We start from the raw sequence: 26,728 nt of genomic DNA on the forward strand, positions 1-26,728 counted from the left end.
ACATAATACTTCAAAAGCTAATCCACACAGCTGTTATACTAGACAGCCCCCTTCTGCATACTGATGTTACAAGCATTCTCTTGTTACTACAGCCGTGACGAAATAGCTACTGCCGGCTGGTCCTGCCCCCGGTCCAGTGAGCGAAAACCTATAGCAGGTGACTGGATGGCACTGTGTTGCTAGTGACAGGGAAGAACGCTGCTTCCCGCCCACTCTCTATCTCTAACGCCCTCTCTTCCTTGAGGCAAATAAATGCAGGAGCTGATTGGTCGTCAGGCGACTCGGAGACGGCATTTGACCAACCAGCTATCGCTGCTTTGCGGAAAGTAATGCGGCTATTGGATTATTTCCTCCACCCCAATGTGTGTAGCTGGAAAGTGGCGGTGGGTGGGTTACTGTCGCACAGGGTGTTGTGTTGTCTCGAGTCTCTCTCAGATGCCGCGCGCGCCACAGGTGCAGCGCTAGCAAAGGTTCCGTTTGTGCCCGCGCGGTTTTTCTCCTCGCGTAAATTGACGATACCGTTTTGTTTCTGTTATAATCCTCGATGGGGTTAGCCATTTGTTTTGTGTAATTTTTGGCGAAGATCGTGGAACAAGGACCGGAAAGGATGTCCCAGCAGCGTGTGAGAAGAAACGGCTCCCCTACGCCTCCGGTAAACCCGGGTAATGTGGCGGGTGGAGCAAGCGGGAGCCGTTTGCAGCCGATGAGGGCAACGGTGCCTTTCCAACTGAAACAACACTGCAGCCCAACACGGGTCAATAACAATAACAACAATGGGGCCTCACATCGCAATTCGCCTCGCACCACCAGTCCCTCAAGAGGCAATGGGGGGAACGGGAATGGAGTGGAATCACCGCCAGCCATGACCAGCTGCCGCGGAAGCCCCACAGTGTCCACTCAAACTGGGTCGTCGCCCACTCGTGGACATCGGCATCATCATCACCACCACCACCATCATCATCACCACCATCACTCCCACCACCAACATCATCACAATAACCATCACCACCAGCAGGGTGTTGGCTCCCCCACCTCCACATCTCCAGGACTCCCAAGCCCAGGAGCTGACTCCTCTATGGTTGGTGGCCCCCCAGCTTCATCCTCCTCCTCCCCGTCTCCTGTGGCTCTGTCGTCTGTGGGCAGATGCGGCTGGCAACAGAGAAGCTCACCAGAGACGAAAAGCCCCAGCTCTCCCAAAGGTAACCGTTCACTAGTGACCGGAATAGCTAAAATAACTGTTCGTGTAAATCAGTGAACCGATCGGTATGTGGTGTCAGGAATGGTTGTAAACATTTCTGGACTAGTCTGAGGAGTGAAGGAAACCGCCTTGATTTGTTTCATGCATTCATACAGATCAGTATAGAATAGAGGAAAAGGCTGGGTGCCACCGGAAAAAATACATGCCATGCTTGGTCCATCTTAAGTTTTCCAGCCGTGGCTATCATAATACCCAACATGCAATTTGTAGGGAATTATTACATTTCACATGTGCCGGTCTTAAAATATCTAGTATTTGTTTAATTGTATTGCTGCGCGGAGAAAGTCCGTAATTATTAAAATTGAGCCTGATACCACTGATATTTGTAGTCATCAATTTTACATTTACATGTTTGCAGTATAACTGTGATAGACTAAAACCAGTTCCAGTCTAGTCATGTCACAATCTAGCATGTGCTGAAGTCTAGTCCATTTTTTCTTCTTCAAAATGTGGTTTCTTTCTGCTAATAATTTTGTGTCATGGAACCTGTGTCGTTTTCAGGCAGAATAAGGGTTTCACAAACCAATTAATCTGGACAATTATGCAGACCATAGTTTGGGAACTATGGCCTTATGACCTTGTGCTGAATTAGCTTAGTAAGTGCCTGGAATTTCATAATATGTGATGTTAAACCTATGATTCAAAAGTAATGTGTTATGTACCATTATATTTCCACCTGCCTAGAAGTTACGACTGGTACATACCAGTTGTCAGATACTCAACGTCCACTAAGGTTTCAGTGTAAGTTAAGGGGCCATGTTTATTATTGAACATAAAAGGGAACGAAGTGATAGCATTCAGGTATAAATGTATCCAACATATTAGCAAGAGTCAACATGGTTTTATGAAGAACAGACAGATTGTGTCAGTAGCTTAAATGCTTTCTGTGAGGAGGTGAGTACAATGTAGATCAGTGTCTTTCAGCAGCTGATTTGGATTTTGCAAAATCATTTGATACAGAGCTGCATAAAAAGTTGCTTTTACACTTTGAAAACTCTCCAATTGGGCAAAACTATTAAGCAGGGTTCTTCTCTAGGCCCGCTATTATTAAATATCTTTGTTAATGATCTTGCAGTGGGTATTGAAATTGAAAGTGTCCATTTGCATTTGTAAATGTTTTCCGATTACACAAAATTAGGCAAGGTGTAATACAGTCTGAACCAGTCATTACTTCCCTGCAAGGAGATTTGGTCATATTGAAAGACGGGCAGTCAAGAGATTTTTCATCCCTAACCTCTCTGACCAACACTTCTTATCCTGCTCTCTTACTTTCCCTCCTTCCCTATTCTCCAAATCACCTCTGGATCAACACAGTAGGGACACAATATGTATATAGGTTGAACTTGATGGACTTTGGTCTTTTTTCAACCTTATGAACTATGTTACTATGTTACTATGTTACCTCGCCTAACCAGAGACCTAAGATTAAGGAATTCTCATCTGATTTACTCTCTCTCCCCCATCTCAAACATGTCATGCCTTGCTACTGGTCTCTGACTCCACCCTCATCTGGATGTAGCCCTTCACACTTGCTCTTCATGCCGCTCACGTTTCCAACAATGACACACAACAGTAGCCCAACATCTTTGGCATTACGCCTGTGCATCTGAACATAGTTTTTGGAAGTCTTATTTTATATCTGACACTACAAATGTATGCTTCACTCTTTTCTCCTAAGAAAAATAAATCTTTATGATCTTGGTCTCTGTGACACTCCTCTCTCTTGGTTCACATCCTACCTTTTCTGATAATTCCTTTAACATCTTCCTCTCCAGTAACACTCCCCCTACCCTTCCCCTCTGTCAAGAAACCCCAAGGCTCAGTTCTAGGACCCCTTCTGTTCTCACTTTTACTCTACCTCACTTGCAAAACTAATCTCAACCACCTGAATACCAATGGCACCAATATCTACCTATTCTCTCCTCATCTCTCTCCTTCTGTCTTAACTGACGGCTTCGCCTCTGTCTCTGAACTGAATGTCTGCAAGTTTCCTAAAACTCAATCTCTCCAAAACCAAACTTCTCATCTTGAATGCCCTCAGGGACATCATTAAATGAAAATGACCTTGATATAAATGTAGACAATAAACTTGGCAACATTTTGTTAAATGCCAGCTGCTGCCATATACAGTAAAATATTGTTATATATAAAAAGGGTATGTATTCATACAGAGAGATTTAATTTTCCTAACTGTATGTCTCTACTTTGAATATTTAGTGCAAAGTCTGGGCACCTGTTCTTAAACAAGCTTGAAAATCAACAGGGTTAAAAGGGATGGAACACCTTATAGGGGATATGATAGCATTATACAAATACATACAGAGAGAATAGCAAACTCTATCTTGATGGTCTGTTCATTAATTGGACTGTGCAAAGAGCTCATCCAGTCAGATTTGAAGAAACTTTTTTTTTTTTTTTTTTTTTTTTTAGCAAAGAGTGTATATGGATATATAATTGGTTATAAGTGCACAGCTTATGTGGGGGGGGGTTCTGTAGTTGGTTTTTTTTTCTCGGTCTACAGTTCTATTACATTATTTTTGCATATTAAGTAAATAAAACCATTTTACAAGAAAGATGCTCTGAAAAATACTCCTCGTTTTATAATCGGGGTCGTCTTATAATCAGACCTCAAAAAGGTCTGACTATGAGACTAAGATCCAGATCCCCCCGCAGCGATACAGGGGACCTGGATCCTCCTGTGTTAGCGCCCCCCCCCCCCAACTTACCGGTGCTTCTGAGTCCCCGGTGCGTAGTCCGGGCAGTGTGTAGAGCTCTACGCGATTCGCGTAGACAACTTACGCAGCAGCCGGGAGGAGGCTAACCGCACCTCCTTATGGCTGCAGCGTAAGTTGTCTATGCGAATCGCGTAGAGCTCTACACGCTGTCCGGACTACGCACCGGGGACTCAGAAGCACTGGTAAGTTTGGAGGGGGAGGGTGTTAAATGAGGGGCATAAGGCATTTCTGTAGGCAGAGTGCTCTATGAAATGCCTTTTAACCCTCTATATGCCATTCTGCCTCCTGAATTGCCTTATGCCTCCCTATATGCCACTCTGCCCCATAATATGCCTTTTAACCCCCTAAATGCCAGAGTGGCATATAGGGGTATAAGGCAATTCTGGAGCCAGAGTGGCATATAGGGGATCAAAAGGCATATCATGGGGCACAGTGGCATTTAGAGGGTTAAAAGGCATATCATGGGGCACAGTGGCATATAGGGGGTATAAGGCATTTCTGGGGCAGAGTGGCAAGCCTGGGGGCAGGTGTGCATAACTGGGGGGGGCAGGTTAAAAAAAAAAAAGGAAATAAAAACAAAATATTTTTCTCAATCATAGCTTTTATTAAAAAAAATTGTTCACATAGTTTACATGAATTAACATTTACTGGTAAACTTTTTTTTCCTATAGGGTCATCTTATATTCAGGCTTTTTCTTTTTTCATAAATTAATATTCAGATTGTGAGGGGTCGTCTTATAATTGATCAAATACGGTATATAAATAAGAATTAGTGAAGATGAGTCCTAAAAATATGCTCAATAAATAACAGTAAAAACAGGACCTTAAAGGAAAAAAAACAGAATAACATGCATAGTGCAGTACAGTCTATATCAAGACAAGCATATATAAATAAAATATGTATTGCAATCACTATATCCAGTGCTTTTGATCAGACCTCTCAGGTTTCTGTATCAGATATGAGATGTCACATCAATCTTCATTCTGGAATAGAGCAACAGAGAAGCAGGATTTATTTATATGAAAGAAGTGCATACAATACCTTACCATTTAAAAACAATGGGTCGGCCAGATCCCTACTCCCAAGTCCTTAAACCCATCTCTGCATAGAGAAAACGGTTTAGTCTGGATATATTCTCCTTGTTTTTATCTGTCATATTAATAAATGCCTATTTTGCTTTTATACACAGGCGCATAGTGTACACCTCTTCTTTAATAGATAAATAAAACTCTCCATTATGGAACATCCTTATCTGTGCGTGTGTGTGTGGGGGTTTTTTGTTTGTTTTTTTGTATACCCATGGTTGAAATTCATTTTACAAAAAGCTGATTCTTGGCTAGTTTTACATTTGAAAGCAAAGCAACTTAAGTTTCTCACCTAGTATTTTACTGCTTGATTGCTGTATCATCCAATTAACCTGTTTTTATAAATGCTTTCAATGCTTCGGAGTGTTTGCCAGTAGTTACACAATCTTGTGAGAACAAACAAAAAACTAACAGTACTAGTGTTCAAATTAATTAATTATGGGATTATTAGTCCATACGTCACGGAAATGCCTCTTCAGTTGGCATGTCATGAGGTTAAACGGGTGTAGAAAGCAATCAATGATTGGCGTTGCTCCAATGCCTCCACATTAAAGCATTCAGCAAAACCACAAAAAATGTAAGGGCCACTTTAGACCATTCCTAGGAACAATCATATTCACCATATAGAAAGGCTGCTTGCCCTTCTAATATGGCTGCGCCCTGCAGCTAAAAGAAGCTTCAATCAACGATCACCTACTAAAGCTCAACCAGTGTTACTGTAGTGCCTCGATGTTGAGGCATTCAGCGACACAAAAAAATAATGGGCCCTGTTTGATCATTCCTAGGAGCATTTTAAAACGACACTTGAGACGTACGAGTTCCCAGAGGGTCTGTCCAGACCCTTCTGAGAACTCTGAGCTCCCTTTGCTGGTTGACACTGCAGCCAACCATGCAGGTCAATGGAGCCCAGCTAAAAGTAAATAAAAAACGTTTACTAATATTTAAAAATAAAAATGTCACATGCATCATAAGGGGAACTATCCAAGAAATATTTCCAAAAAATTAAAAAAATATATTTTTTAGTCCTAAAATTGGTGCTGTATCTTCCCAAAAATCCTTGCATGGAAAGAGTTAAAATACCAGCATTTGGAATACCCTGGGGTATGGTTTCATGGGGTAAATTGAATTGGCCGGTTTCGGAGATGTCCCAAATAGGGTATGGGCACAAGCTGACCGCATGTTTTAAAAAAAAAAAAAAAAAAAAAAAAAAAAAAGATGGTATCACTGTACTTAAGAGATATTGCTTAACACTTATTGGGTGTCGTTTGGCAGTGACATAGTGAGTACCAGGAGCTGTAAATTCATACCTCAAGTACAATGTGTATTTGAAATACCCTGGGGTGCCTAGTTCCTGGGAGAGCAGCCCCGGAAGGAAAGAATGTCCAAGTTGGTGGATGACTGATAAAGGGCTCTGCAATGGTATTCACAACTTTGGTAATGTGGCAGTAGGAGGACATCCAGAGTTTCAGGCAGCTGGATATCCCAGATAAACTTTTGATTTACTGATTTTAATTACTGAAGAATGGGACCTCGAAAAGTGATGCATAAAACTGTTAGACCGCACTGAACAGCATGCCCCAGAAACTGGATGCTATAACTCTGCACGCAGATAACCTCTGCTACTGCCCATGACCTTCCGGTGCTCCACCATAGAAGCCCCGACGGAAGTACCGGCCAGCAGCAGCGGAGGTTGTCTGCTCGCAACGTTCACTGGCTGCAGAGAGGAGGATCCGCTGCGGGGACCTGGATCCTCCTCTCTGGCAGCTGGTGGGTGTCTGTGCGATGCTTGCAGACAAGCTCCGCTGCTACCCGATACTTATTAGTCCCCCCCCCCCCCCAGTTTTGACTGTGGTATCTTAGATGCCCCCCTATATATTGTTCCTAGAGTTGCTACTGGTTGGAGCTCCACCACACTACTGGATGAATGGAGAAACATTCCTACAGAAACACTCCAAAATGTTGGTGGAAAGCCTATTGTGTTATAGTTGCAATGGGGTGGGACAAACTACATATTAATGTCTATGTATTATAGAATGTGATGTCAAAAAAGTCCCTGTTGGTGCAATGGTCAGGTGTTCCAATACTTTTGTCCATTTAGTGTAACTCAAGTGCTTAATATTTTTGCTTTCTTAATCGGATATTGGGGACTTTATGCCACAGCAAATATGTCCTTTATCCTGTTTCCTTGACAGCTGCCTTGCAGGCCTGTTAAAGTTTAATGAAAAAATTAGCATTGCTAATTTGTTTAGCCTTTTACTTCAAAACATATTTGATAAACGTTTTAGTCTTGGAGTGTAAGGGTGTTGCTACACAATGCAAAGTAGCCCTTTACCCGCCCTTTCCCTTTGGCACTAAAAAATGTTAAGACAGATAATTGGCAAGCTTATGAGGCTTCTTACATGACAGTGCCTGTTACTAATGCCACGCCAATAATTTCTGATTTCTATAAAGGAAAGCACTGCTATGCTGTTTATCATGGACCTTGCATGCCAGGAAAATTAAGTTAGTAGTTGAAAGTGGTGTTCCACCTACTAATTTTTACGTAAGCCATCCTATAATATATAAGTGTCCTTCAATAAATACTGCTGTGGGTGTATCATATGGAGTGTGCTGTAAGTTGCATTGAATGTAGCTGTTGGGTTTTAGGCCGTCTTTAATGCGTTGGTAAACCTTTCTAAAATAACTCCTCTGATGGAAGCTAAATTTGCTATCTGCTGTTTAAAATTTCTGGAAAATTAGGTGTATATGACGGTACTTTTCCGTAGCTGTCCTGCTGACAGCAGGCTGTCTGTGTACCATCCTGGTGAGCAGGAGTAGTAAGTGACTGTAATTGGATCACTGCAAAGGGACAGTAAAGGTCACACTGAGAAAACAGTTTGTAACTTTTAACCCCTTAAGGACCAGGCTGTGTTTTACCTTTTGTACCATTGGGACCGAGGCTGTTTTAATACTTTTGCGGTGTTCGTGTTTAGATGTAATTTTCTCTTCACTCATTTAGTGAACCCACACAAATAATATGTTGTTGTTTTTCAGGACAAGAAGGGCTTTCTTCAGATACCATTGTTTTAATCATATTATCTAATTTCCCATAAAAAAAATAATAAAATATGATGAAAAATGTAAAAAAAACCCACATTTTCTGACTTTTACCCCAAAAATCTTTTACTCATCCAAAAAAGCTAATGAAAAACCCTACTAAATATATTCTACTATTTGTCCTGAGTTTAGAAATACCCTATGTTTTTTTGCTTTTTTCTGCACGTTATGGAGCATTAAGTACAGGTAGCGTTTTGCTATTTCAAAACCATTTTTTCCAAATCTGGTAATTCTTCCCCCCCATGTGCCATTTCGGGTATCTTTGAAGCCGGCCAATGCAATTTACCCCATCAAATCATATATTTTTGAAAACTAGACACCCCAAGGTATTTCAAATGCTAGTATTTTAACCCTTTCCGTGCATGAGATTCTACCACCAGCCTTTGCCACACTTTGTGTTAGTATTTTTTTGGTATTTTTTTTTACACAAATTGTACTTTGGGTATACATTTATAGCTCCAGGTATACGTCACTATCAAACAACACCCTAATATGTGTTCAATAACATCTCTCGAGTACAGTGATACCACCCATGCATGGGTTTGACTGCTGTTTGGGGTTAAAAGGCCACATTTGGGAAGTGCGCTTTTTTTCCCCTATTTTGGTCAGTCTGTGCCTATGCCCTATCTTTGAGCCTGGCCACTACAATTTACCTCATAAAACCATATATTTTTGAAAACTAGACACCCCAAGGTACTTAAAATGGTAGTATTTAACCCTTTCCATGCATCAGATTCTACCACCAGCCTTTGCCACACTTTGGTAGTATTTTTTTTTTTTTTTTTTTTTTTTTCACACAAATTGTACTTTGGGTATAAATTTATAGCTCCAGGTATACGTCACTATCAAACAACACCCTAATATGTGTTCAGGAACATCTCCCGAGTTCAGTCATACCCCACATGTATGGGTTTGTCTGGTGTTTGAGGTTAAAATGCCACATTTTGGAAGTGCGCTTTCCCCCCCCCCCCCCCCCCCCATTTCGGTCAGTCTGTGCCTATGCCCTATCTTTGAGCCCGGCCACTCCAATTTACCCCATCAAACCATTCATTTTTTTAAATTAGACACCCCTTGGGTATTTGAAATGCTTTTATTTACATTTTTCCACGTCAGGATTTTTGGGAAGATACAGCGCTAATTTTAGCACTTGCTCATAATAATAAACTTTATTTTTTTATTTTATTTATTTTACTCTTTTTGGTCTTTTTTTTACATTTTGCTGGAACTGGATAGTTCCTCTAAAGCATAATAATTTTTAAATGTTACCATGTTTTTTTCTTTTTTTTTAATTTTTTTTTATTTTTTTTTTTAAATATTTTACTAATCACATAGTGATTAGAAAGCTGGCCTCCATTGACTTGTATGGTTGAATGCAGTACCTGTATTCAACCAGCAAGTGGAGCCAGAGTTCTCTAGAAGGTCAGGAGACCGTCTAGCGAACTTTTTCAACTTTATTATTTTTTTTCCCGGGCCGCCGCCATCTTGCGGATGGTGAAGACTGCGTGCAGCTGCGGCTGTGACCGCTCTCCGGAGCGGTCACAGTCCATCAAGAGGTAAGTGTTTGGTGTCGCTGGATGCCTCCTGATCGAGGCATTCCAGCGACACCATTGAAGTTTAGGAGGTGATCGTTGATCGCCTCCTAAACGCTTTTAAAACGGGCGTCCGCCGCCATACAATGTATGGCGGCTGTTGACGCCCCGGGGAGGGGCCAGACATGGCCCATCATGCCGATCTCGGTGTTGCTGAATGCCTCGACATCGAGGCATTACAGCAACACCGTTTAAGCTTAGAAAGTGATCATTGATCACTTTCTAAGCTTGTTTAAGTCTGATGACGTGTCAGGCACGTCATAGGTCGTTAAGTGACCGTTTTGCATGACGTGCCTGACCCGGCAATGGACGTTAAGGGGTTAAAGTGCAAGCTGCCCTCAAATTTTTGAGGAAGCCAAGTTATTTTAAAAGTTTTAACGACTTAATAGCATCTTGGCTTTGCTTTTCAAGCTACAATTTCCCAGTGGGTTACGTTAGTCACAGTTGCTTGGTGGAGCAGTCAGTTCCAGGGTATCCATTAGGTTAGAGCTCAGCGCAATATTACTCATCTGGTATTTCTGTGTTGTGCTGCCCACTATCTGTAGTAGATTGTTGGTCTGTAAAAGCATTAATTGACATGAAATTGGCTTCTCCTAACCCATGCTCTTTTTCAAAGAAACCTGACCTTGCAAAATTAATACCCATAATTAAGATCTCATTTTGTAATGTTATCTGTAGAAGATACTGGTATATAAAAAAAAAAATAAAAGCAGAATGTAGAAATGGCGGTCTCCTGGATAGTATTTCTTGTCATTAAAAATCATTTAATCTATAGGATGACCTGCTTTGAGACTGATCTGGAAACAATGGTTACTTAACTGATTCTAGAAGATACTGTGCAAACTAAGCATTGGTGGTGTTGCCCTCATACCAGTCTGAACACTATGCTGTGCTCCTTGAAAATGGCCTGGCTGATTTTTATTTTCTGTCCTGTTGACTTTGCTACTTTGCATGCATGGAAAACATCTAAGGTTCATGTGTCCTGGTTTTATCTAACATTATAAGGTTGTCTTTGGCCTGTTGCATCTTACTAGCTGGTTTGAGAGTAATGGCTGAGGCTTGGTAAGCTTAGAAAATAGAATATCCTACTAAAAAAATCATTTTCAGTATGGGGCTATTTGGATGCTATTTGTTTACAGCTGCATTGTGCTGGTTGCTTTGTGGGAGAGGGTGGGAGTGTTCTAATAAACCCAATGTTGGCATTATTTATGTAGCTGATATATTTTTATGCATAGCAGTCAAAGCAATATTAATATGCGAAATATGTCCTAGGACACCTAAAGCAAATCCTGACTTAGAGGGCTCAAATTGCTAAATTCAGAAACTTTACATATTTTTAAACAAATTATATTTTGAAGGTACAAGAATTTGAAAAATTGCTAGAGGCTTTAACATATCCAATTTTCAATCTTTAAATATGGAAGAACATCTTGTTTACACAAATATGTTTTTGTGTGTGGCAAAGTGATTAGAAATATGATGCTACCACTTGGATAGAGAAGAGGTCATGTGGATTCTCCATGCCTTGCTATTTTTCATTTGCGTGAAAATGGAATCTTGATTTAGCTCTCTCGATCTGCCCAAGCTAGGTTACCCAGCTTTCAATATCGAAATTGTGTGGTGTGGTTGTTAACATCTGTCTACCCATTGCTCTACTGCTCTATCACCTCCCCTACTCTAAGGAATCAATATATAAAATTGGTCCAATTTTGGGTAAAATCCGTCCAATATGCCATGTTGCTTTCTGTCGGTGCCTGGTGTTGCCCTATCGCCATCCTTACCCTGATGCCATGTTTGTTGGAATTAACCCCTTCGTGACAAAGGCTTATTTTACTTTTTGTACCCTTCGTGACAATGGCCGTTGTAACATTTCTGCGCTGCTCGTGTTTAGCTGTAATTTTCTTCTTTCCCATTTACTGAACCTACACACATTAGATATTGTTTTTTATTAAAAAAAGTATAAAATATGGTGAACAATTTAGAAAAAAAAATGACTTTCTAACTTTTAGTTGAAAAATATTTTACTCCTCTATAAAAGGTAATAAAAAAATCTGCTAAATAGATTCTATTTGTCCTGAGTTTAGAAATACCCAATGTTTTTATGTTTTTTTTGCTTTTTTTCTACACATTATGGGGCAAAAAGTACAAGTAGCGTTTTGCTACTTCAAAGCCATTTTTTTCCAAATCTGGTAATTCTTCCCCCCCCGTGTGCCATTTCCGGTATCTTTTGACGCCGGCCAATGCAATTTACCCCATCAAGTCATATATTTTTGAAAACTAGACAGCCCAGGGTATTCCAAATGCTAGTATTTTAACCCTTTCCAAGCACTAATTCTACCATCAGCCTTTGTCAAACTTTATGGTAGTAATTTTTTTTGCATTTGTTTTTTCACACACATTTTACTTTAGGTATGAATAAACGGGTTCTGGTATATGTCACTATCATAAAACACCCCAATATGTGTTTAGCAACATCTCCTGAGTATAGCGATACCTCACATGAATGATTTTGCCTGGCTGTTTGGGGGCAAAAGGGCCACATTTGGGGCATGCGCATTTTTCAACGTTGAACTTTGGCATTTGGGGATCCACTGCCCATGCCCTATTTGGTACAACTTTGAGCCAGGCCATTTCAGTGTGCCCAACAAAACCATATATTTTTGAAAACTAGACACCCCAGGGTATTTTAAATGCTGGTATTTTAACTCTTTGCATGCACACATTTTACCACCAGAATTTTTTCAAAGTTTGCAGTAGTATTCTTTTGTGTGTATTTTTCCCACACACACCTATGTTATGTATGAATTTACAGCTCCTGGTATATGCCGCTGTCACACGACACCCCAATATGTCCTGAGTACAGTGATACCCCACATGCATGGGTTTGTCATTTTTTGGGGGAACTAAAAGGCCACATTTGGTACGTGTGCATTTTTCTAATTGGAAATTAGATGTGTGGCCATCCTTCCCCCCGTGTTAATTGGGACATTGTTGAACCCGGCCAATTAAATTTCATAAATCATAAATTTTTTAAAAGTAGACACCCCATGGGCATTTAATATGTCAGTATTTTAACTCTTTCCATGCGAGAATTGTTTTAAGCTAATGTGCTAATTTTAGGACTTGCTCACAAAAATATATTTTTTATGTATATTTTATAATTTTTTTTTTAAACAAAATTTTAACCTTTTTTTGTCAACTTGAAGGTTCCCCGTTAGTGACATCAGAGGGAAATTATTTTTACATTTTACTGTTTTTTTTTTTTTTTGTTTTTTTTTTACTATTTTTTTTTTCTAATTTTATTTTCTTTTTTAATTTATTTTTACTAATCACACTGATTAGAAAGCTGGGCTCCGTTGACTTGCATGGTTGAATGCAGTACCTGTATTCAACCAGAGTTCTCTAGAGGGTCTGGAGAACCGGAGCGGTCACAGTCCATCCTGGGGTAAGTGTTTGGTGTCGCTGGATGCCTCCTGATCGAGGCATTCCAGCGACACCATTTAAGTTTAGGAGGTGATCGTTGATACAATGTATGGCGGATGTTGACGCCCCGGGGAGGGGCCAGACATGGCCCCTGGTGCCGATCGTGGCGTTGCTGAATGCTCGAGGTCGAGGCATTACAGCAACGCCGTTTGGGTGAAAAAAATCAATCACGGATCCTTTTTTTTTCTTTTTTTTTTTTTTCTTCACCCGTTTTAACAAATGACGGTCCTGGCTTGTCATTTGTCGTAAACGACTTGTTTTTCCGTGACGTGCCCGGACCGGCAATTGTCATCAAGGGGTTAAAGCCCATATCATGTGTAGGCGTAGTCATGCTGGTGTTCCTGGAATGCCAAATCTAGTCTGGATCTCTTAGTAAACGCTAAGATGCTGCTTGAAGTAAATTGTGTTCGAAAGTGAGCCCAGAAGGTGGCAGAGGCATTCCCCATTAATTTAATATTTTGTCTTAATGCAGTTTTTTTTCTGTGTATGTACCAAATATGTATTTTGGGGACATTGTCTTTCTGACCAAATGCTGGTGTTTTACATTTTCAAATGTATGTTATTTTCCTGATCCCCTCCCGCTCTGGCCTCTTACAGCCATTAACCCTTCCCTTTGTTTTCCCACCTCAAGCCCTCTGCCACCAACCTTGTTTAGCCAAGCTTCTGAAACAGAGATGTGAGCAGTCCTAGATCAGCCCCCCACTGTTTGTGCTATATGTAAAATCTTTCAGATTGTTTTATAACCATTTCCAGCTTTATGCAAATCAGCAATTCTTGATTGTAGGTCTTCTGATTTTTTTTTTTTTGTGAGGCATGTTTCATGTGACCTTAAGTGTCTTGAAAATAAAAAACAAACCTCAAACATTGCGAATTTGCTAATGTCAAAGTAGTTCTAAACACACCTCTAGTCCAGTTTTATTGATTGTGTTTGTTCATTGTTGTAATTAGATGAACATCATATTTTAAAACAAATGTATACATTAATGCTCGTTAATTCCAAGGGGTTCAAATACTGTATTTCCCCATGCATAAGATGCACCTTAATTTTGAGGCCCGAAATTTGAAAATAATGCATTATCATAAAATTCCTACTCATCATCCTCATCACTCCCATCAACCATAACTGCCCCCAAATTAAACCTAAAGACCCCATCAACCATAACTGCCCCTAAATTTAACCTAAAGGCCCTGTTAACCATAACTGCCCCTAAATTTAACCTAAAGGCCCTGTTAACCATAACTGCCCCTAAATTTAACCTAAAGGCCCTGTTAACCATAACTGCCCCTAAATTAAACCTAAAGGCCCTGTTAACCATAACTGCCCCTAAATTAACCCTAAACACCCCATTAGCCATAACTGACATTAAGTTAACCCTAAAGACCCCATTAACCATAACTGACACTAAATTAACCCCCACCTTCCCTAACTTTCTTTAGCCAAAATATTCATCTTATACTTACTGTTAGATGAGTTGCTGAGCAGTGTGGACACTATAAGGAAAGGGGCGGGGCCAATCACCAGTGAGTCTGAAAAGGGCGGGCCAATTGTAGGTGTGACTGCAGGGAGGTACTGGAAAGTAGTAACTGCAATCTACAACCATTGTAAGATAAGACAACTGACAGCCTCTGTAAGAGAGTAGCTGTCTCTAAAGCACTTTTTTCTGGGGGGATAAAAGTCTAAACATTAAGCATGGGCCAATCTGTACAGAATTTCACATCGTATGACTGGATAAACATCCTGTTTACATATGAAACAAAATTTGACTTTTTAGTTCGTGTGAGTAAATGGCTGCAGTTAAATATTTAGGTTTGGGGATTCTTTGCCTCTTCCGGAGTTGAAGACTTGCACAAAATCAACCACACAAGTCTCGCTTGTTCTGCACAAATCCTATAAAGTGCCAGAAATAAATGGCAAAGTATGTATACTCCTTTAAATAAGGACAGAAAATGGTTGTCGTAAAAAAAAGGTATATATAAAACCAATGAGAGAGAGTTCCACTCAAAGTATGCTTTAGATAAAGGTATGTGTGTGTGTATGTGTATATATATATATATATATAATATAAATTTATGTGCATAATAATATACCACATATATAAGACAAGGTCTTTCTGTCGCTTGTTCTGCAGAGGCATATGCTATCGTTTCTGGCTTAAAGATGCACAACAATCTTAAAATCAGCTGTGCCAGATGTATCTGAAGTCCAAGGAAGAGCATATTTTTCCCAACATAATCAACTTATTCATTGGACCTCAGCCCCATTTAAAAATCTTTGTATACTTTATCAAATGAAATCGTTTTTCATAAATGCTGAAATTCATGTTGTGGTAGCGGACACAGGCTTTTGGACCCTATTGTATATACAGAAGTTTAAGTGATTCTTTTCTAATGTGCTTTTTATTGCACAGGTTCTTTTGTATGTATGATTAAGCTATACAAAGTTTGGTTCTTTTAACCAGGTGATAAACCACAGCCTCCTTCTTCAAGTCCTTCCAGTTTAATTCTAAGAACTTCATTGGATGCACTTGCAGCTCCATATCTTTCTGGACAGTGGCCTCGTGAACTTGGACAAGTGGCACCTTGTATGAAAGACCAATCCACTCAAGTAGGTGGACAGGTTTTTCTTAATATTGACAAATGTGCATTACATTCTACACAAGCCATATACACTTGTAACTGTTACAACACACATGCATTTTGTTAGTAATTAATATGCTCTGATGTGAAAAGGCAAGAATTGAAAGCGTTTTACTCCTATGTAGTGTATTGGTCTGACAAAAGGCAATGCTGATTTCCATAAACATTTTAACACTTTCCTTAACATTTTTACATTTGTAATTGAATCCATTTGATGTAAAACCCCTTGTGTCTCTGCATGCAAAATAAATCCTATCCATAAAAAAAAAACAAACATTTAATACTAGCTAATGTAGAGGAATAATATGTTGAATTTAAATGAAACGTTTATGTAAATAACACTGTTGTGATTCATTTGAGGTTTTTTATTTAATGACTTCAAATAAAGTTGGTCAAAACAGCCTTTGGCTCCTTAACTAGCTAGTACATACCATGGCCTTTGTCCATTTTGTCACTATGCAACTTTCACTGACTAAATACTGCATATCCAGTCTGACCATGAGTCTTTTTTTCTGTTACAAATACAGACTGAGAGCGCTTGGGCCGAGGAGTATGCTGAAAAGAAGAAAAGCTCACATAAGCGTTCTGCATCTTGGGGCAGCACAGAGCAACTGAAAGAGGTTAGGCATCTGCTGTGATGTAAATAGTCAGTATTGGCATTGCATTCATCTTAACAATGTGGTAAAAACAATACTATATGTTAAAGAAGTGCTTGCTGATTAGGACATCTATATTAAGTAAATTTATTGGTTGATTAGTAATTATGCTCAAAGGGGGAGTCTCATTGGGGGAAAAGTCTAATTGTAGGTTAGTATTAACAAAAACCTTATCTAATTTTGTTTCCATAAACCTTTTATCTGCAGGCCTGGATGGTGCCAATGTTGTCAATGTAAAAGAGAGTATGTCAAGCTACTCTGATGAGTGTTTCATACATAAACTCTCTGCAGAGCTGGCGGTACTGATAGAGTTGAATTAACCCCTTTAGTCCCCTATTGGAGTATTGGTATGTCCATAAAACGTATCTCAAGAAAACCTTATAGACGTACCGGTACGTCCTGACCTTCTTGGGAGATCAGGCTGTGTATGGCGACTTGCATGGAGATCACAGTGTGATCGGTGCAAGGAGGAAACCATGTTTCTCACTCTTACAAGCTGAAAAACAAAACAAGAAAAAAAGTGTTAGTGATTTTGTTTGACAATAAAAAGAAATCCCTAAAATACAATTAATAATAAAAAAAATGAAGTGAGCTAAGTGATGTCATTGTGACATCACTGGAATTACTAACATGTTCAAGTGGTCCCTAAGAGGACCTCTAACCATACTGCACTGATAACCATGCAAATTTGTTTACAAAAATTATAATAAATATAATAAGTATAACCCCCCCCTGCCCCAGTTAACAACCCCCAAACCCATTATGCCATAAGTATAAAAAAAAAATACTACCTTTATAGGGTACTATATGTAAGGGATGGATATGGCCCGCTAGAAAGAAAGAAAAATAAATAAGTAGGTGGGGTATTTCTGTTATCAGGAGATGAAGCTAAACTATTTTGGCCAGTTTTCTCTGCCGTAACACATACCCTGTGCAAAAAAATCTAAGCAACACAGAAGTGTTGGTGGGAAAAAAGTGCAGGAAATAATTTCTGTGGCCACCTTTGACAGTGATTGGTATTTCTGGTTTATTTGTTTAAAATTAGAGTTGCAATCCCATCATACCTAGTGTAAAAATTCTACGGCCTTGTAAAGAATAATGTACACCTTATAGTATGTTCCTTATAAGTGCTGGGAAAGTATAGAAATTCTATATAAATTAGTTATTTCTGAAATCAGGACACCTGAATTGATAAATTTGGAGGGAATTTTTCGTCACTTTACCTGATTTTGTGAGGATTCAGAGGGGGAAATATATATAAAAAATGTTTTTCTAATTTTCGCTCATTTTTACTAAATTTCTCTTAGCTAATTATTTAACTATGCTATCAAAAGAAAGACCTCTCTCTCCTTGAAAAAACAATATATAGTTTGCACTGGTACACTCTTCGCAGGAAAGGGGAATAATCGCTGAACCAACATACCGCAAAAATGGCAAAATTGCTCCTGGACTTGAGGTACCAAAAACCCCTGGGATTGAAGGGGTTAAAGAAAAGACTTCGACTATGATTATGTCCTGCGAAATTGTCTATATGCAACCCATGTAAATTGTCAATACCTCAATACTTGTCTGTAATAGCATGTTACTTTTGAATTTTATAATAGTTACATTGTTAAACTTATTTATTTTCTAGATTGCAAAACTACGTCAACAACTTCAGCGAAGTAAACATAGCAGCAGGCACCATCGGGAGAAAGACAGACAGTCTCCGTTTCATGGCAACCACTCTGCAATTAACCAATGCCCGGTGAGGAAATGCATGAACAAATATGTTGTTACCGCTGATGGTATGGAAACAAGATATTCATTGATATAGCTGACAACATAATTCTAAGATTTTACTAGTTACATGATATGATTTATAAAGACACAGAGGCGAGTATTATGCATAACTCTTTTCTTTAATCCCTAAGCAGCAAAGAGAGAAAACATCAGATACAACTAGAACACTCCTCCCTTCTCCATATCACAGTGTACATCCCAAAACTCCTCCTTTTCTTTGACGTGGCTCAGATAATATATCCAACGGTCATTAACATAGATCCAGCCGTGGAATGTTCGTCCAAGGAACTCCAACGGAACACGGAGTACCGCCACATGATCATCTGCGAACAAAAAAGCCAGAGGCTTTATCCAAACGTTCTCTTAGCAGACGTATACTTGTCAAGCTAAAACAGAAAAACAACATGGTAAAATCATGTCTTTAGAAATGTAGACCCCTGTCTTGTAAACCATAATAACATTTTTAGTCATAAACATTCATAAACATTAATTTTACCAGTGGGAGGGTAAATAAAATAATAAATCATAATCAAGCCCAATGCATCGGGTGGGAATAATACTCGCCTCCGTGTCTTTATAAATCATGACCTTACGTCATGTAACTAGTAAAATCTTAGAATTTATAAAGTCATGGAGGCTCATATTATACATCTTCAAAGATGAGCAATAACATTAGAGATAAAATGAATAGTAGGTCTAAAATAAAATTCCTTAAAAGTACAATCCCTAGACCAGTCGGGTGCTTTAAGTAAATCTTCAAGTCTGCAACCAGAGGTGAATGCCTTAGAGGCCATAGCACTCCTGATAGAGTGGGGCACAAATATAGTATCAACCCCTGCCTCAGTTAAAACCCACTTAACCCATCTAGCTAGTGAATGTGTTTGAACAGGTAAATGCGGTCTGCATAATGCCAGAAATGGGTCGGGACGAGAGACGTCTCGAAAATCTTTAGCTTTAGATCCGTGTTCTTTTAGACATGAGACGAGGCACAGGTGTGAATTATGTGGGAAAGAAGGATAAGAAACTCAGGTAATAGATGTTTTGGCTCTCCTTGAGATATCAAATGTCTCCTTCTGGGGTAAAAGATCTACCGGAGATATCCAAAGCCCTGACATCCGACACCCTCTTGCGTGAGATGAGACAACATCTATCAACTTAGCGATAATTGGCGTAGGGACAGTTCGTCATTAAGTGGCCACTGAGCAAACAGACGTAACAACAAGGTAATGCCCCAGACCGCATTATATCTAGGGCGAGGAGGCCGAGAAAGTCTAATGCATTTTAACAAACGACAAATGAGTGTTTACCAACCGGGGTACCCTCGACTCCGTGTCCCGCCAAGATGCGGACCGATATGTATTGATGGTACGGTAGGCTCTACCATCCTCAAACATTTGAGTAAGAAAACGCAATACCATACTTAAAGGGGCAGATACGGGATCCACGTGTCATCCCACGTGCCAATTAACCCAGTATTTCCAGGCACCTCTATAAACCTGTGTGGTACCTGGTGCCCATGCGCTTTCCAGGAGATCGAGAGTTGCCTGCGGAGCGTCCAAAACGTCTTGACGTAAGCGCCAATCGCTCGGGTCCCGCAGAAAACGGGAGTTCCAATCCGCCTCTGTATTGGAGATGCCCGGTATGTGGGTCGCTTTTACCGATATATTGGAGGCCAGGCTGAAATGCCAGAGCTCCGACGCGAGGTGGGTCAGGTCTCGAGACTTCGTGCCGCCTAGGTGATTGATGTACCTGACTGCGGACGCGTTGTCCATACGTAGCAATACGGAACGTTTTGAGGATTGTTGTGCGAAACTGCGAATGCGCCCGCTGGCAGTTCCAAGCAGTTTATGTGGAGGTCCTGTACCTGTCTCGACCATTTCCCTCCTGTGGAGTGGTCTCCGCATCAAGCCCCCAACCCAGGAGGCTGGCGTCCGAGCCTATGACTAAATACGGGGCCGTTCTGAAAATTGCCCTGCCATTCCAGCCATCTATGTGTTGAAGCCACAACAAAAGCTCCTCGGCAGCCTTGCAATACACTGGAATGGCATGGTAGTGAAGTGGGCTGGGAAAGATCACCTGAATGGAGGCAAACAGAAGGCCTATGACCCGTGCAAGATGATGCATCGTAATCAGTGGTTGACGGAGAACCTTCCTGATCTTTCTTGATCGTCCTGACCTTGGCTACCGGGAGGTGAAGGGATGTTTGTAGCGAATCTATCACGAAACCTAGGAATTCCAACTTTTGAGACGGGATCAGGATAGACTTGTCCCAGTTCATAAGGAAACACAGATCCCGAAGGAGACTTGGGGTCCAATAAAAGTGGCGTTCTAGGGAGTGTTTGTCTTGCGACATAATTAATAAGTCGTCTAAATATATAATTAGACGCGCTCCTTTCCAACGCAGATGGTCGATTACGGGTTTCAACAGTTTGGTGAAACACCAAGGGGTGAAAGATAGGCCAAATGGCAGGAATTTGAAGTGCGATTTCCGCAGCTGCGGGCCTGTATTCCTGGTGGGTCTGCCTGGATGTATTGGGACCTCGGGAGCCGTGTTTTGGACCCCTGTGATAACGGCCAGCCGGACGGTCCCCACCTCTTCCGGCCCCTCAAAAAACCTTCGGGCTAAACATTCTCCACGTTAGCCTGGGCTTTATCCAGTGCCGTGAATGTCTGGGCGAAGGAGCCTAACTCCTTTATGAACTTGTCCCCAAATAGCATGCCTTTAGCTGAGGTACCAGGTTCGGAAGTGGCCAAGTTAACAAGTTTAGGCTCGATCTTAATTAAGATTGCCCTGCGTCTTTCACTGGCTATGGTCATATTGGTGTTGCCTATTAAGCATATGGCCCGCTGTATCCACCATCTTATGGACATAAGATCCAGGGGGGGGGTCGACCATCCCAAAGATACGGGCACAAGGGCCCAGTACATCTAGAACTTTATTCTGGCAATTCCATAGAGAAAAGTCCAGGCCCTTCTTTGGCCTCCAGCCGGAGATTTTAGGATCCACCTCAGGTGTATTGCTTGCCTGGTCGGGGAGTGTAGGTCTGGGGCATTTGGCTTTTAGCTTATTGCAGGTTGCTTTATCTAGGGGCTGGCGAACCCTGGCGGCTATATATTTTGGATTTTGGTTGCGTCTGGAACCAGTTGGCCGACCTTGGGTGGATTTGATTACCAGGGGTTCGCCCTGGGGGTCGAGCAGCGCATTAGCGTCTGCATTGAAGGCAGGTCCTCAGAAGGAGCAGCAGCTCCAGCCTGGTCACCATCTCTGTGAGACACGATACAGAAGTATAAACTAGTGGGAGTAGTGGGGAGTCAGTGATGCAAGTAACTCACCAAGGCAGAGAAAAAAATGAAAGGGCAGGGAAATGGACAGTATGGTGCGATAGAGGGAGATGTTCCAAGCAAAAATGATAAGTTTGGGGGCCAAAACGAGGGTGTAGGGCGCGGGAAAAATGTCAAAATGCCTAGAAGGCTACAACAAAATGGCGGCCGCGACGGAGAGGCTTAACCAAAATGGCCGTCGCGCAGTTTTGGTGGAGCCTCTCCGTCGGTAAGGGCACATATGTAAAGGAAGAAATGAAAAGCATTTTGTTAAACCCTAAATGTATGCAATAATGCACTCACAAAACACTATACAAAGAGTACATCTGTTAACCCCTTCAGTACCGGGACGTACCTGGTACTTCCTGGTTAACAGTCACCGGTAGACCGGGACGTACCAGGTACGTCTCCTCCAAAAAACGCCCCCACATCACCACAATCGCGGTGATCGTGGGGGCGCTGCTGCTGCTGTCTGCCCAGGAGTCCTGGGCAGACAGCACAGCCTGTCTAAGCCCGCCCCCAAGCCCACGATCACTCCCACGGAGTGATTCTCTAGGCAGAAACTGCGATTGCAGAAAAATCTGCAATCGCGGTTTCAGCTGCCACAGGCAGCTTCAGGGAAGGGTGGGGGGGTATTGAATGGGTCCCCACACAAGTGTGGGGACCTGATCCAACACCCCCCTGCTGCCTGATCGCTCCATGAGAGCGTCAGTGCAGCGTTAACCCCTTCAATGCCGCGATCGCGGGGGTTAATTCCCGTTTTTTAGGGGGTTCTGCTGCTGGTGGTCTGCCTGGAAGCCCAGGCAGACCAGCAACAGCAAAAACGAGCCCCCAGAAGTCCTCTGATCAGTCCTGTAGGACTGATCAGAGAGACTCCAACCCCTACAATCTCCAGTCTATTGGAGATTGTGTCCCAGCTGCCAGAGGCAGCTTCAGGGACAGGGAGACAGGGTTCTTTGGTCTCCACATGAGTGTGGAGACCAGACCTCCCCCACCCCCACCCTTCCTCAGTTAACCCCTACCCCCCTCTTCCTCAATTAACCCCTTCAATGCTGCGATTGTGTATGACCCCCATCGCAGCATTGCAGGGGTTAATATTAGTCCCCACAAGCTTGTGGGGACTAAATATCAATCAATGCTGTGCTTCAATGGAGCATCAGCATTGAAAGAGTTAAAAAAAAAAAATGTAAAAAAGAATAATAATAATAAAAAAAAAATAAATATAAAAAAAAAAAATAATAATAATTAAAAAAAAAATAACAGCACTGACCTGAAAGTCCAGGGTGCTTCCAGGTCAAATGCTGGGCTGATCAGATCACTCCTGGCCAATAGGAGTGATCGGATCATTATGGCAGCCCACGGATGACCCTGCTCTACAAAGAGAGAGGGGTCATCTAGGGTAATTATGAAAAAACACAAATTATTAATAAATGAAAAAATCATAATTATTACCTGATCACTTGTCGGTGACATTTTAAGTTGCTGATTATTGATCGGTCTCCCTGATTGATGTCAGCGGCCTAAACCTGTCACTTACAAGTAATCTGATGAAAAAAAATATTTAAAAAAATGTAAATGCACATGTTCTAGTTTTGCCCTCATAGCTTCCTCAAAAAATACATGAACCATGCATGTGAGGCCTTGTTGGAACCGGGGGGTGTTGGTGAACAAAATGTGGTGTTTTTTTTCCAGTGTTACACATATGCTGTGCAAGAAATAAATTGCAACATTGAAATGTATGCGTTAAAAACGCAATAAAATAATTTCCCTGTGAAGTTTGGCAGACATCAGTGAAGAAATGGCTGGCTGAAAACTGTCAAAACCACCCTAGTTGAACACCTTGACTCGTCTACTGTTCATAAATATATACTTTTATGGGGTAATTTACAGTGGGGGGGCTTCCAAAATGTCCCAAATGGGATATGGGCCCAGGAAACCAATTTCTGAAAACTTGCGCATGTTCCAGTTATGGCCTCATGGCTTCCTCAAAAAATGCATGAACCATGCATGTGAGGCCTTGTTGGAACCGGGGGGTGTTGGTGAACAAAATGTGGTGCTTTCTTCCACTGTTGCACATATGCTGTGCAAGAAATAAATTTTAACATTGAAATGTATTTGTTAAAAACGCAATAAAATAAATTTTCCGTGAACTTTGGCAGACATCAGTGAAGAAAAGGCTAGCTGAAAACTGTCAAAACTACCATAGTTGAACACCTTGACTTGTCTACTGTTCATAAATATATACTTTTATGGGGTAATTTACAGCAGGGGGCTTCCAAAATGTCCCAAATGGGATATGGGCCCAGGAAACCAATTTCTGAAAATTCCAAATGTGAAAACGAAAATGCGCATGTTCCAGTTTTGCCCTCATAGCTTCCTCAAAAAATGCATGAACCATGCATGTGAGGCCTTGTTGGAACCGGGGGATGTTGGTGAACACAATTTGGTGTTTTGTTCTGCAGTTGCACATATTCTATACAAAATATAATATAAAATCTAAAGCAACATTGCAACATATGCAAAAAAAACCCCAAAAAATATAAAAATACCTCAAAATTTGGCAGCAATTGGCGATAAAATCCCTGTTTGAACAGTGTCAAAATGACCCTAGTTGTACACCTTGACTTATCTACTTTTCATAAACATATAATTTTGGGGGGGTAATCAGTATCTGTGACAACTATTGCAGTTATTAGACTACCATGCCAAATTTGAAAAAAATTACACTTCAAAAACGTGATGCATGCCTTGCAATATTTGCCCTATACTGGTCAAAATAGATAAAAATCCTGGCCATGTTGGGTGGTTTCCAAATCAGGACAAGTTAATGAATATATTTGGGATAATTTTTTCCCATTGGTTTAATGTGTGTACAATTTGTATGTATACAAAACTGTAAAAAAATGCGTTTTTTTTTCATTTTTTCCCCACTTTCTCCAGTTTTTTTCAAACAAAACAATGTACTACCCAGTTTACTATGGTTTCAAATGAAAGCCCTACTTGTGCTGAAAAAAACAATATATAATTTGTGTGGGTGCACCAATTGATAAGAGAGAAATTACAGTTGAAGAAAGACATGGCAAAAACACAAAAACGGCTCCGGTCCTTTAGCGACACCCTAGCTTAAAAATCCCGGTCCTGAAGGGGTTAAAATCTTTTTTTCTACTGACTCTAAAAACAAAAAAGAAACACCAATGGTGCAGTATCCCAGCAAAAATCTGAAACACGAGTATAACAGATTTACAACTGTTGTTGCACACGTGCTAAAAATGGAAAAGGTCTAAATAAACTTATATCCTTTCTGCGTTCTAAATCACTCAATGAGGTGGTTCTCTTACAGCTTTGTATTACACCAGGCACTGTTAGTCCCATCCTCAACATGTTTTGCCGTTCTCGCAATTCTGCTTCATCGCAATAAAAAAAAATATATAATAGCATGGTGTACACACACAGACTCTGGTGCTATACATACACTCCCGTACAAACACTACTCCTTGCTGCCCGCCACTGCCTGTTTACCACCACGGGGTCATGTAGCTTCCCTGCTTGGCCAGGCCTGGTGTAGGATGCCAAGAATCGATTTCTAGTTGCCATAGCGATGTGCAATTGTCATGCCCTGAATAATGTAAAACTTTAAAACGTACCTCAGGCCACTGTTGAACCCTCTCCAGCTTCTAACAGTATGGTAGGCCACAACTACTTTACCTTATGGAAATACAGAGAGATATGGCTTTACTGTACACACAAAGCCTCTATTAGACAGCCTGCTGCCACCAGCACAAAGCTCCAAGTGCTTTTCTTTGGCCTGTGATTGGTACCCATCTTATCTGGAATAGTAGTGTTTCCTTCAGTAAACCCTGTATTTGACCGGATATTCTTTATTCCAGATGTAAATAAACTGACTATTCATAATGAAAGCTATATTCAGCCCCTGTAGTTTGCTATGAATATCATTCAAAGATGTTACACAAAACATTTCTACCTTTTGTTCTTTCACAGTCTCTTTGGACTGGTAATCCTATTACTATTACTTTCACAGCAATATGTTTTGTAAGAATTAAATTAGTGAGTGGTGATGGAATTAAACAGAATCTCAGAATCCGCTTTGGGCTGGTGCCCACTGGGTTTACTAAATAAACACATTGTAACCGTTTAGTCCCACCCACAGTAAATCTTGAATATGGACATTTTGATCCCCCTTTAAAATGTGCTTCTTTTATATAGTCAAGTCAAGTTATTTTTTAGAAGCTGAAATGTGTTTTAAGTTAAAAGGTGCCTTCTTTTCCCATACTAGTTAAGATTGAAAGAATAATCTTGCAGTCCACATAAATTGAGAACATTTTAGAATTGACGTATTTATGTTCCATAGGAAAATGTTTTAAAATGCAACCTGTTTTAAACAATGTGACTTTTTTTTCAGACCTCCATGTCGAAGAATGTATTGACTCCTATGACTATCCCTATCACAAAGTCATCTGGGTCACGATTTCGGAACAGCATAGAGGGATTAAACCAGGAGATTGAAATAATTATCAAGGAGACTGGAGAAAAGGAAGAGCAGCTAATGGTAAGTGTAGGTCTTCTGGCTATTCTGGTACCATACTTAGATTCTTGCCAATTTTGGCTTACCATTAGTTGGGCTCTGTATCCACGTTTTCTCAGCTGCACATGTGATCAAGAAGCATTTTTCTTTTAAATATCACCCTCCATATTGTGGGTCTACATAGGAGGGTGGGTTACTCCAGTATTCATCTTGAAGCATATATCCTTGTGGTTTCTCAGCATGGAGATTGTTCAGGCCTTCCTGATGTCAATGGGAACATTTCAATGGGGTTCCTTCATCTGCTCCCTCAGGTAAGCTTTTGTTTTTTTCCCCCCATTTATTTGTAAATTGGGGCACAAAATATGGTATGGTGTGTTTAGTGTTGTTGCATAACAAACACCCTCAACCATTATGGGTATACCTTGGTGTGACAGCATCTGGATAATCTCATTAACATTCATAGTATCAAAGGTTGTGTTTTGGTTGATGTGTGTTTTTACTAGTGTGGAAATTAACATCTTTATAAACTATTTTTGCTTAAC

General features: G+C 40.7%; 1 protein-coding gene across 1 annotated transcript in view; it reads left to right on the top strand.

Moving 5' to 3' along the window:
• The first annotated feature begins 1,165 nt into the window (after positions 1-1,165).
• LOC149287570 (protein FAM117B-like) overlaps positions 1,166-26,728 on the top strand; it is a 34,247-nt gene continuing 8,684 nt past the window's right edge. Inside the window, exons 1-5 of the mRNA XM_089492764.1 lie at positions 1,166-1,199; positions 15,707-15,852; positions 16,412-16,504; positions 18,174-18,287; positions 26,064-26,210. Coding sequence (XP_089348890.1) covers positions 15,832-15,852; positions 16,412-16,504; positions 18,174-18,287; positions 26,064-26,210 — 375 coding nt within the window. The 5' untranslated portion in view covers positions 1,166-1,199; positions 15,707-15,831. The remainder of the gene's footprint in view (positions 1,200-15,706; positions 15,853-16,411; positions 16,505-18,173; positions 18,288-26,063; positions 26,211-26,728) is intronic.

The sequence above is a fragment of the Sceloporus occidentalis genome, unplaced genomic scaffold (genome assembly GCF_023333645.1).
Source record: "Sceloporus occidentalis isolate IW3139 unplaced genomic scaffold, rSceOcc1.0.p SCAF_59, whole genome shotgun sequence".
In the NCBI taxonomy this organism is placed as follows: domain Eukaryota; kingdom Metazoa; phylum Chordata; class Lepidosauria; order Squamata; family Phrynosomatidae; genus Sceloporus; species Sceloporus occidentalis.